This window comes from Sarcophilus harrisii, chromosome 2, assembly GCF_902635505.1.
Source record: "Sarcophilus harrisii chromosome 2, mSarHar1.11, whole genome shotgun sequence".
Taxonomy (NCBI): Eukaryota; Metazoa; Chordata; class Mammalia; order Dasyuromorphia; family Dasyuridae; genus Sarcophilus; species Sarcophilus harrisii.
In genome coordinates, this window is record NC_045427.1 from 163694930 (window position 1) to 163707970 (window position 13041).

The following is a 13041-nucleotide window of genomic DNA, read 5'->3' on the forward strand; positions in this document are numbered from 1 at the left end:
TTCCTTCCCTTCCCTTCCCTTTCCTTCCTTCCTTCCCTTTCTTTTCTTTCCTTCCTTTCTTCCTTCCTTCCTTCCTTCCTTCTTCCTCCCTCCCTCTTCTCCTTCCTTCTCTCCCTCCTCCTTCCCCCTCTCTCTTTCTTTCTTTTTTTTCTTTTCTTTCCTTTCTCTAGATAATCTCTATCATGCTTCAAAATTATAGTGGCCAGAATGCACTCAGTATCCCAGGTGAGGGTATGAAGTTGATTTTTTTTGAATCCGCACATAAGATTTACACACATCTCTAAGAAATCCAACTTATTATTTTGAGCTGGAGACTCTAGGATGTCAAAATTATTTTGAATTTAAACTCTGCCATGCAGCATGTTAGTTAGCCCTCCAGTTTTGCAGCATCTACAAATCTGATGAGTCAACTATTTCTGCCTTTATCCATGTCATTGATGGAATGTTAACTGTCATAAGAGCCTTGGAATGCTCCCCTGAGGACTCTACCAAGCTGTCATTGAACCATTAGTGGCTATGTTTTGAGTTTTGTCATTCACCTTGTTCCATATCCATCTAAATTATGAGAACTGTTCCAATATTATAAACTGGATACATTATGGGAAATTAATATAGGATGATTTAGGAAATCAAGGTTTACAAATTATTTTTCTTGTAATCCTCTTAATATTCCTTCTCCTACCTATCAAGGATTCCTCCATCTCACAAATATTAGCATAATTTAAGATTCCAACTAAGTCTTCATTGTAACAGAAGCTTGCAAAATTCTTCCTCATGCTAGAAGAAGATAGCAGTTTTTTTTCCCCCTTTCTTGGTACTTTAAAACTAAAATAAATCTGATGCTATTTGGATTTTTTATGTAAACTCATTCTAAATTTTTTTTTAAAAAGAAATTGAGTATATACATCAATATTTGTCTCAATATGAGCAGAAAGATTGAGTTGCTTTCTATAATGTAAATGTAGATAATGTATACAGAACACGAATAAAAGAATGTAACAAATACTAACTGTGGTAACATATACTATGTTCACATAATGCATAAAATCTTAAATGATCTAGATAATATGCATAACTTGAATGTTTTTATGCTACCCTGTTTAACTAGATTTATATTCTAAGAACTTGAAGAATAACATATATAAGGGAGGTCAGCATGGAGGAGTATATATATATATATATATATATATATATATATATATCTTCAAGTTATGTATACTAAAGATGAAAATTGTTCCATTTAACTGCATGCTCCAATGGCCTCTCTCCACTGAAATCCCACTTTCATTTTTATCATTGGTCCTAGGCTCTCATAGACAATGCCAGTAGAGTACTCCCTTTTGTAGTGACTAATAAGTTTATAAGGTTCGGAGGAAGAGTCTGATGATAGATTCTGTTTGTTGTTTGAGGACTAGCCTGGCTAACTTTGAAGAAGCTTGAATAAAGGGAGAGTAACCATGGTACTCAGCACCAAGGGCAGGGGAGGGGAACTCCCAAGCCTAGGGACTAAAGTAAAGTACCACTTGGTGGCTAATTCAGCTATTTCATTCACCTGATTAATTAGTTTACCAATTTAACTAAAGGATAATGACTCTTTTGGCCATTATAACTCTCAAACGTTATCTTTTAAATTATGAAGATGCTGTGGTCTCTAATGGTGAATTGAGCACCCAAACAAATAGGTTCAACAGTTTAAAATATTACCAGTAAATAATCTCCTAATGAAAAAAAAAACACAATATTTCTAGATAGATTGATTGCCCTAGTTTTTACATGACCATTCCAATGTATATTTTCTTGATTGCTATATTGCTTTTCTTGTTGTTTTACAAAGGAGCCTTCAGACTTCAACATTTAACAAATACTTGCAGAATAAAATAATTTTCCCTGCTCTTTTATCTCTTTGAATTATTTTTCTCCCTGCCTGAGTTGATTCACTAAAAGACTCATGGGTCAATTTCTGATGATCCTAGTATGAGAAAAGGATTACATATCTTCTTTCTAGGACCTAGATAATTCTTTCTCTTCATCTTTTTTCCCCTTGTTTTCCTTTTGGAATAGGAACAAAAAACTTAATATTAACTATCTGCATTTCCTTAGTCTGACCTTGAAACAAGGAATTCTTTTAGTGCAAGACAGAGACATAAAGCATGGAACTAGAGTACCTAGGCAATTGGCAATAGTGTGAGGAATGGGAGAACTGGCAAACATAGTAACTTAATTAGATTGGTGCCTAACTGGGATACTGTATGCAATAAAATAAACTCCCTTGCTGGATAGTGAACATAGAGACAAACTGTCTCCCTACATGCATAAGAAAGGAAGACCTTAGCCATAAAATTTATTAAGTATCATCTGTATTCAAAATACCATGCAAAGTAGTTGGGGGGTCATACAATGATACTTTGTCCTTATCTCAGTGGAGTTCACAATTTAATAGGGGAGATAAGACACATATATAAACATATTTGAAAGGAAAGAATTCATGAAGGAAATGGCATTTGTGCTTTGTCTTAAAAACTGAGTAGAATTTCAATAGACAGAAGTGGAGAAAAAGATGTTCCAGGAATACAAATTGGTTGGTTGTTGTTCATTGTTTTCAAAGAAGACTAAAATTACATCACTACATTTGAGTCAAGTTAATATGCCCAGTTGTGACTGATCAGACCAATATGAGCTCAGAATGCTCTGCATCAAGTTATACACAAGTAGTCCCTATGAACATTTCGGATGGATTCTCTAACTTTGCATTTATAACTTGTCTGAGCTAATTCAAGTCTGCTTTGCTCATACAGCATAGAACCTTCTCTAATAAGGGTATTCTATGCTAGGCACTCCTGTGCCAGTGTTTCTCACATCACAAGTCAGTTCTAAAATTCTTAAGAAAGATCTTGAGAGTGCCCTTATACCACTTTTTCCAACCACTTTGTGAGCACTTACCCTGTGTGAGCTCTTGATAAAATAATTTTTTTGGCAAGTGTTCATTTGGCATTAGAACAATGTAGTCAGCCCAACAGAGTTGTAGAGGGAGCAAAGAGGATACAGAGCAATGTGTAGCATAATATTTGAAATTACATGCAGTCCTTTTCAGTTACAACATGGCAATGTGGATTGCAATCATGTGAAATAGTCAGAATTAAAGTGTTGCCAATTTACTCTGGCATTTCATGGAGCTTAACTTTAAAGCTGGAAAGGATCTTATCAAATCTAGTCTAAAGCTATCACTTTAGTGATTAAGAAATTAAGATTATTTGATTATTTTTATTATTAATTTGCTCAAGATCATCCAAGTCTTCAAATTCCAAATCTAATGTCTTCCCTGCTCTCAAGGTCCTTAGTAGTTATTAAGGGATCATTGAATAGTCCCAAGAAGGTGAATGAAATTATCCAATCTGCAAAATTTCCCTTAGTCACTTCAAAGGTCTGTGATTGCACTGGAAATAGCACTCCATCAACAAAGATCACCAACTATGAACCTTAGAATACTGTCTCATGAGTCGTTAAATTTCTCTTCCCTGTCCCCATATTTTTACTTGGTGGCCTATATTACAATGTTAAGTGTCTTTTAGCTTGGCAGAATTTCCACTGGCAAAGAAATAAAGAATCCATGTTGACTTGTAGGTGGGATATCAGAATATTGCTTGATGGAAGAGATCTGTGTACAAGGAGCATTTTTTCTAACAGTTGTGTGATAAATCTAGTAAAAGGGGCAGAATGAAAGAAGAAAGATTGGGTCAGAAGCCGCTATAGTCCAGATGACTGACAAAACAGGCCTGTGCTAGTATATAGGATAGAAATGGAAAAGAGGATGCAAGAGAGATTGATGAGATTAAAAAGGGAAAAAAGCAACCATTGACCACCTGATATTGTCAGTGGAAGCTGTTTAATGATTTTATGGACAAAAAAGTTCCTTTCAAGTACTAAATCACTGTAATGTCTCTATCTTAATTTTACATTAAATTTGACAAAATGGCAAATTTTCTCCATAAACATTAGCAAAATGTTGCAAAGCTAAAATCCTCTTTTCATTATAGGTATCTTCTGAATATTTATGCTCAAGTAATATGGCATGAACCTCAAAGCAGTGTAAGAATCAGCATTCTTCTAATCTATTTAAGAGCTTTAATTTAATAGACTATACCTTGGCTACTTCTTCTTGAAATGCCACTAAGTTCAAATAGGAAATGTTGACCAAATCCGGACCATACACCACAGTTATCATTCGATGTTCCAAGCGTCCAATGTTCCCCACATCCAAGAGCTCACGTAATTTTGGGTCCTAGAAAATAAATATTGGAAAATCAATCAGCATATGGTAATATAAATGCTAATATTCACATACTGTTTTTTGAGGTTTACTAAACGCTTTACATATATTATTTGACTAAAATTTCACAACCACAATATGTAGTAGGAGTGTAATTGTTCTCCTTTTATGATGAAGTAAGTGAGGTTGATAGAGATTAGGTGCCTTTTCTAAGATCACAAAGCAGTAAGTGTCTGAAACATCATTTAAGCTCCAGTGTTCCTGACTCCCACTATACCACATAACTGCCTCTGAAGTCATTTTTTAAATATTGATATAATAAAATGATTTTATTTAAATGCTATAATTATTTTAAAATTTATCTGCTTTTTTAACTTCAAAAGTTACCATAGAGATGATATAATTCTAGACGTTGAAAACACGGAGATCATATAATCAGTTTAACAGCATTTTCCTACTTTTAATTCATAAAAGCAGGAGAGCTGAAACTAGAACCTGGATCTATAGAGACAGACCAGATTTGAATAGGATTCAAATTTTAGGGCTTGTTACTTAATGCATGTTTGACTAAGGACAAATTATATCATTTCATCTAATCCTGTTTTGGCTCAGTCTTCTAACACACACACACACACACACACACACACACAGGTTTGATTCCATATGCAAGGCTCCTTTTAGCTCTTCCAAGACTCCAAGGATTATTCTTCCAATTGTATCACCAATACATTTTTAAAATCCCTTCTGAACCCTTAAGAACAAATGACAATTACTATTTTAACCTTCCCTTTTGGCTCCTAATTTATAAAGAAGTCAACAGTATACTGTAACCAGTTTTCACGAGTCCACTTTTAGATTTTCATTTTGAGCATTTTGAAATAAGAAAATGACAAGATCTACAAATCAGGGCTTTATTTATTATTTTGTGGATTATCTAGACTTAAAAAAATGATGGTAAAAATCCAAGATGGTTAATAATGCAAGTTAAATTTTAAGGTATGCCATATATATATGTATGTATGTATGTATATATATATTTGTAGAGTCAGTTGTTAAAAATTTACTAATTAGAACACACCTGAATAAAACCATAGCATTCTAAGGACTGACTGAGAAGAGTTATATTTAAAGGATATAATATTATGTTACATTTTGGTAGACTACATTTTGGTAGTGGTTTACACTGCTTTGAGGTTCATGCCATATTACTTGAGCATAAATATTCAGAAGATACCTATAATGAAAAGAGGATTTTAGCTTTGCAACATTTTGTTAATGTTTATGGAGAAAATTTGCCATTTTGTCAAATTTAATGTAAAATTAAGATAGAGACATTACAGTGATTTGGCAGACTCAAGTATTATATGAGGTCCAGACTAATCTATTCAAAGAGGATTAATCGGAGAAAGTTGGTCAAAGGTGATAATTTTAGCCAAGGAAACAATGATAATATCTTAAGAACAGATGTAAAGATTGTGATTTCCATGTGTAATGGTAGCTCCATACCAATTATGTGAAGATTTTTAAAGTATCAAAACAATTATTTTTATAGAAATATTTCTGACTCACTCAGTATAACCAATACAGTAGAAGTATTTGAAGGAATTCACAGTCTACATGAAATACCTTCAATGAAGAAACTATATTGGGTCTCTTCCATGACAGTTACAGTCTGTCTGCTACAAAAATGGCTTGATATTAATGTTCTACATTCTTTTGTTTATGGGTGATATTATGTTTATTGCATCAAAACTTAGAACATTATAGAACTTCCCAAATGAGATCCAAAATCACCCAAAATAATTTGGACCCTTCAGCTCTGAGGGAACGTTCTAACAATGTCTGGTTCAGCTCCCCATCTCCCCTAAGGGCTCTCAGCCTTCCTGAGAAGTCAGGGGCGGTGATAACCTGTGTTGTGATTAAAGCAGAGTGATATCAGGTGGCAAAGAGTCATCTACATTAAAAAGTAAGTTGTTTATGTGGTCCCCATACACAGTATATAGTTAACCATGCACAGTGTTGCTATAGTTATAGAAGAGTATTAGGGTATATAAGGCTGAGAGAATTTGGAATAAACTGTCTCTATGTTTGAAGAGTCCCACCTTATTGCTCTCTTCTAAGACCAAGGATTTGGGCTGCTAGGTCTCCTCCAGAGAGCCAGTCCAGACACAACAATGAAGAATGTTCATATTATAATATGTATTATGCAATTGAATGGGCAGGAATGGCTAAACTCTGTTCTGTATCACTGGAAGGAATATTCACATCTCAAATATAACTTACCCATTGGAATGGAGAATTTTATCTAAAACAGACATCTAGAATCATCCATCAATAGAAAAAAAAAAGGGGTGGGATAATAATAGCTAGCATTTGTATAATATTTTATAGTTTATAAAGTGCTTTACAAATATTTCATTTGATCCTCACAAAAACCCCAGCAGTAGGTATTACTATTATTCTTATTGTACTTAGAAATTCTTATTTTACAGGAAACTGAAGCAAACAGAAGTTAAGTAACTTGCCTCGAGCTACACATCTAGTATCTGGAGTAGGATTCAGGTCTTCCTGATTTCAAATATATTGTTCTGTCCATTATAACAAATAATGGCCATAAAAATACTACACTGACAAGAACTATAACTTCTGCAACTATGATAACAGCCATCACCACTACTACAACTACAGCTACTGTTGCTGCTGCCGCTATTATTACTACTAATACCACCACTATTACCACTACCACTACTACTACTACTACTACTACTACTACTACTACTACTACTACTACTACTATTACTACTATGACCACCACCACTACTACTGTCTGCTAAATAGTATTAATAATAATAGCAGCAGGTATCCCAGCAGACCTGACCTGGAATTAAGAGGACCTACATTCAAATTCTGCCTTCCACACTTAACTAGTCATGTGATCTAGGCAAGTCACTTAACCTTTTGTCTGCCTGTTTCTTCATCTAAAAGTGTTGATAATAATAGCATCTTTCATTTGTTGTTTTAGAGTCAATATTTTTAGTTGGGTCCAAATTTTCATGACTCCATTTTAGGTTTTCTTGGCAAAAACACAAGAGCTTTTTGCCATTCTTTTTTTTTTTTTAGCTCATTTTATACATAAGAAACTGAGGCAAACAGGTAAATGTCTGAGGTCAGATTTGAAATTAGGAGTTTTCCTGACTCCAAGCCTGTCACTCTATCCACTGTGCCATCTAACTGCCTGATAAAAATAACACCTACCTCCCCAGACTGTTATGAGAATCAAATGAAATAATATTTTTAAAGTGCTTTATAAAACTTAAAATATCATGTAAATATTGCTATTATTAGTAAATGAGTCAATACTGGATATCATCTGTTATACAAAGTATAAATGAAAGATGTGGTTAGAGGATACTAATTAATAAGTATTAATACTTAGCTACTAAATGGAAATACAGCAAAATAAGCTACACAAGATAAATATTTCTTTGTTCCCATGTTTAATCTATGAGGCTGTATGATATATTAGATAGCAAGGTGGCTTCAGGGCCAAAAGGTTTTGGGTTTAAGAGCTGTTTCAGACATATATTGGCAATATGATTCTGGACAAATCATGAATCACCTTTCACTGCTCTAGGCAGCTCCTCATGACTTTAAATTGTAGAGAGAATATTAATCTGCATGGCAGAAAAAGTGTCTCAATCAGAATAATTAATATCCCTGGGACCACAGATCTAGGTTCATTTTTAATATGAACACATTTCTTTTTCATAAGTCTATTTCATCACATGTTACTTAGTTGACTCAGAATATGAAATCTCAAAATCTCTAGTATTAAATCATTATGAGAAGGAGATAGTCTAAGTCAATAAAAATCACTGTACTGAACTGACTGGTTGTTGGAATCTTTACAAACTGTTAACCCATTAGAGTTGATAGAGACAATAATTATCTAATTTAGCATGGTTCAATATGATTGATTTGATCTTAGAAGGAGATATTTTGGGTCAGAACTTGAAACAAGGTACTAAGTACAACTGATAGAAACGATGCTTGTGGTCACACCATTAGAGAACTCATAGAAGCAAGAAATATTTAAGTACTCATTGGAGTTCACATGTTTGGGAGATTTCAAGGTTTAGAAAGAGATATCTGAATTCACACCTCCCTTAATCCCTGCCTCCAGAAGGAGGAGTCAGCCTTTTACACTCAGCATAAATAGAGCCTCATTGAGCCACTCGACAGAGTTACCTGGGAACATTCCCAGGGGTCAGAGAGGAGCACTCTGGGAGAAACCCCACCAGCCTTCTCTCGAAGGCAAGAGAGATTCATTTTCATCTTCCACCTTGGTGCTGGCTGGAGGCTGAAGAAAGCAGAGGCAGGAGCAAAGGACAAAGCTGCAAGAGCTTTTAAAACCAAGCAGAAAGATAGGCCTCTAAGAAAACTAACCGGGCTACATTGAAGAACACAATAAAAGATGTGAACTTTTAGTACCTGGATGTATTTGGAGTGATTAACTGAAATTAAGGCTGCCTCCAGAAAACTTCCCCAAGAAACCCTCTCCCCCAGAGAGAACTCATATTTTAAAGAAGAAAAAATACCAACAACTGGTCATCTTCCACCCCTTTAAAAAGATCCAGAAGGACTGGAGAAATTCAATCTTGTGACTAAGGCATTGGATCTATCCTTTGACAAAATGAATAATTTGCAGCAAAACTATTTTGTCTTGCAGGCTTATTTCTTTAACTAAATGATAAGAACCAAAAGGGCTACCTACTTGAATCTGATAGTTCTCTAATCACAAAGACTGTGATTATGTAACTCACCCTGGGCTTGAAAGGGTGAGTTACTCAACTACCTCATCCTTTTAATCAAACATCATATACTTGGATCCTTGTCAGGTCTTTAGAATCCAGAGTCAAAATATTTCCTTCACTAAAACTGTCATCTAAAACTGATAACTTAGCTTGCAGGTTTTTTTTTTTTTTTTTAATTTTCATTATTTCACCACAAAATAGAAACTATTCATACAGAAAGCTTATTGGTATGATCTCAAAAAAGAAAAATATAGAATAATTTTTAAAAATTATATAACAATAATGTTAGGGGGAAAAAGGGAAAGGAAGTGTTTACTAGTCATTCTACAGGTAGGTAGTTGGTACAGGGGATACTGCTAGCCCAGGAGTGAAGAGGACCTGTGTTCCAATCTAGATTCAGACACTTATTAGCTGTGTGACACTGAGCAAATAATGTAACTCAATTTGTTTCCATTTCTCCAGGTTAATAGACAGATTAGTGGAAAAGGCACACCACTCCATTATCTTTGCTTAAAAAAAAAAAACAAAAAAAACTCCAAATAGGATCATGGAGAATTAGACATAAATAAAAAATGACTGAACAATAAAAACACCAACACAGATCATTCTAGTATAAAAGATGGAGTTTTATATGGTAGAAAAAGTGCTAAAGATAAAGAATTAGAGTATGTATATATATATATATATATATATATATATATATATATATATATATATAATTCTAGCTGCCTCTGGGACTTATTAGCTACATTATTGTAGGCAAGTGTCTCAGATTCCCTTACCTTTATTTTTCTACCATGATAAATGGAGATTAAATCATAATTGCTACTATGTTCATTGCTTCGTAAGGTAAAGATAGAATTAGAAAACATGTGAAACAGAAGAAAAAATAGTCAATCAATCAGCATTTTGGTTAAGCAATTTTGCATTTTAGGATAAGACAAAACTTCTTAGAAAATGCATGAAATGTGTTGTTTTCACTAAAATTTGAAACCAATTACATTGTTTTAAAGTTCATTCCTATCTTTAGTTCTGTATTGTTGATAGAAATACATTTCAGAATCTATATATATATATATATATATAAAGTGCTTTTTTTTTTTTTGACATTTTGCTCTTAGTGTCTTCTTTTCTAATTTTTCTCTGTAAATATCTTCATGATTATTGTTGTTTGTCCTTTGTTCTGGAAGAGGATCAAGACATCAAGGAGGTGATGCCATGATATACAAGTGAATTAGATTTAAATGACAGAGGGCTGTGCAAGATGACCTGGCTCACTTCCCCCTCCAGAACCATCTGGGTCCAGTGGAAAACTATAGATCAAAACAGCTGGATGCCCTGGATGAAATGCGAGACCTTGGCCTTTTTAAACTTTTTAACAGATCTCAGTTTGACTGAGGCCTAACTTGGTAGCAATTGAAGGGAAGGAAGGGAGGGAGGGAGGAAGGAAGGGAGAGAGGGAAGAAGGAAGGAAGGAAGGAAGGAAAGAAGGAAGGAAGGAAGGGAAAATCTAAATAAATAAACAAATGAATCTGGGAGAAGACCCCCAGAGTTTCTGGCCAAAGAAGAAAAAATTTCTATTTACATTCAAACTCAATCACTCGGGACCCAAACAATGATTAAATGGGGTTTGGTCTATGACCAATAGATAGATCAGCTTTGGTTTAAGGTCTTATCCTTAATAAAGAAATTTAGCTACTTAGATAGCCAGCTTCCAATTAGTATTATCATTGCAATAAATTTTGCCCCTTGACTTGTATATGGGTTCAAGCCTACAAATTCTTTTGAGACACCTTATGACATTGGTCTGTGACTCTTTGGGGTCCCCTTCCCAACCTTAACAGTAGGTGTATGAGGCCATTTTTGAACCCACAAAGATAAGGTTTCCTGATTCTAAGCCCAGAGCGCTATCCACTGAACCATCTAGGGCACCATGATCTAGAAAGTCATATATTAACATCATTTATGTTTTATTATATTTCATTTACTTTGTTAAATATTTTGCAATTGCATTTTATTCTGATTCCAAATGCACTGGGGACTGTTGAAGGCCATAAGAAGCCTGGGGCTTTGTGTTTGATATTTTTGCCTTAGAACAATATTTTCATTTTTTTAGATTAAGGAACTGAGACTTAGATAAATGAAATTATTTGCCTAATTCCGCACAGCTAGTAATTAGTAGAGCTGATATTTGAACTCAGGGGTTTTTGAATACTTTCCTAGGATTCTTTTTATTAGAAAGAAGAACTGCTTAGAAAATGTAGAGTGTGTTGTGTTGTTAGGGACAGTCACCAGAGGGAAAAAATGATCAGTCATAACTTTATGACATTTTTTCATTATGATTAAAGATTAAATAAAAGGTCAACAACCATAGTTTGAAGATCAAAAGGGAGCATGTGAATTTTTCAGGAAAAAAATAGATTATACATAAAACATTTTTCAAAATAGAGATAATTTCAAATTTGTAATAAGAAAATTTTTTAAATTTTCTTATAAATTTTCTCTGTGGACTCTATGACAAATTAATTTTATAGTATTTTTATTTAGCAATCTATGTAAAGAAATCTTTCTTTGTTACTTTTCTATTGCCTAAACTAGAAAAGAGCCTTCCCCTAAGGAAGACTTCAAAAAAATCCAAACTAAAAACCTCACTTTCTTTTTTTGTAACATGACAGCTCAAGTTGACCTTCTTGCAGCAGAAACTTATTATTTGTTATTATGTTACTGAAGTGTCAGAGATACTCTGCAACAGATTTGTTGCAAAAGTAAACATCTATCATAAAATACACCTGCCACCTCAAGTGTCAATAGCTGGTTATCAGTTACAAAAGGACAACTGACAGGGAGGAACTCTTGGGCAAATCATTGTGAATACAGTAACAGAAAAGGAGTTGAGGCAGGAATAAATACATCCAGGAACAAATGAAAGGTGAGATAAGTATTTTATTAATAATTATTATTATATCCTCATATCACTAAAAAGAGACTGATATTGACAGTGAGAATTTTTTTTTCATATAGGAAAGAGAATACTTTCCCAAATTTAAACAAATTTAACATAGTTCAAAGTGAATGAACACTACAAAAAAGTCTATTGTTTTGAAAGAGTATGTGAAATATTAAAATACAAAATCCATTGGATTTGTTTTTGATATTTAGGGTTATATCATTCATTAAGCATTTTTTCCCACCTCCACACACCTTTAAAAAAATGGGGCAGCTAGGTGATACAGTCGATAGAGCATCACACCTGAAGTCAGGAAGACTTGAGTTCAAATCTGACTTCAGACACTTAATATTCCTAGCTGTATGACCCTGGACAAGTCACTTAACCCTGATTGGCTCAGCAAAAACAAAAACAATGAAAACAACAATTCTATGAACAGAACTGAAAAGGAAATAATAATGGCTGAAATATAACTTTTACAAAGAAAACCATAGTCTTTACCCTCATGACATTTATAATCTAGCAGTGGAAATAAGGAGGCAGCTATGTGATTAAGTGGATAAAGCACTGAACCAGTCAGGAAGAGTGAGTTCAAATCTAGTCTCAGATACTTAGTTGTGTGGCCCTGAGCAAGTCACTTGCTATAATTATATAATATAAAATAATTATAAAATAACAACTTAGCAGACCTTTTCTAAGAAACATTCAAACACTATTCCAGAGTGGCTGATATTGATGTTTGGAAATCTAGGAATTCAAATTCCTAGTAAATCACAAAAGAAGTATTATACCAATTATTAAATTTTTAAAATCTGTATTAATTTTTTTTCATTTAAATGGTGTGTGCTTCATATATAACCTATATTGGGTTGCTTATCATCTTATGAAGGGGGTCAGAGGAAAGTATTTAAAATGTTTTAATGTAATTGGGAGGAAATAAATTATTTTATAAAAACAATAAATGTATGTAATTCATCTTTAGAACTGAATATTCTGTTACATTTATTTTTAAA

The 13041-nt window shown here is 33.7% G+C and overlaps 1 protein-coding gene across 3 annotated transcripts in view; it reads right to left on the reverse strand.

Annotated features, from left to right (window-relative positions):
- Positions 1-13041, reverse strand: part of PLCB1 (phospholipase C beta 1) — an 831921-nt gene that overhangs the window by 323685 nt on the left and 495195 nt on the right. For all 3 annotated transcript variants that reach the window (XM_031951118.1, XM_031951120.1, XM_031951119.1), the window contains one exon: positions 4142-4279. In XM_031951118.1, the coding sequence (XP_031806978.1) occupies positions 4142-4279 (138 nt within the window). The remainder of the gene's footprint in view (positions 1-4141; positions 4280-13041) is intronic.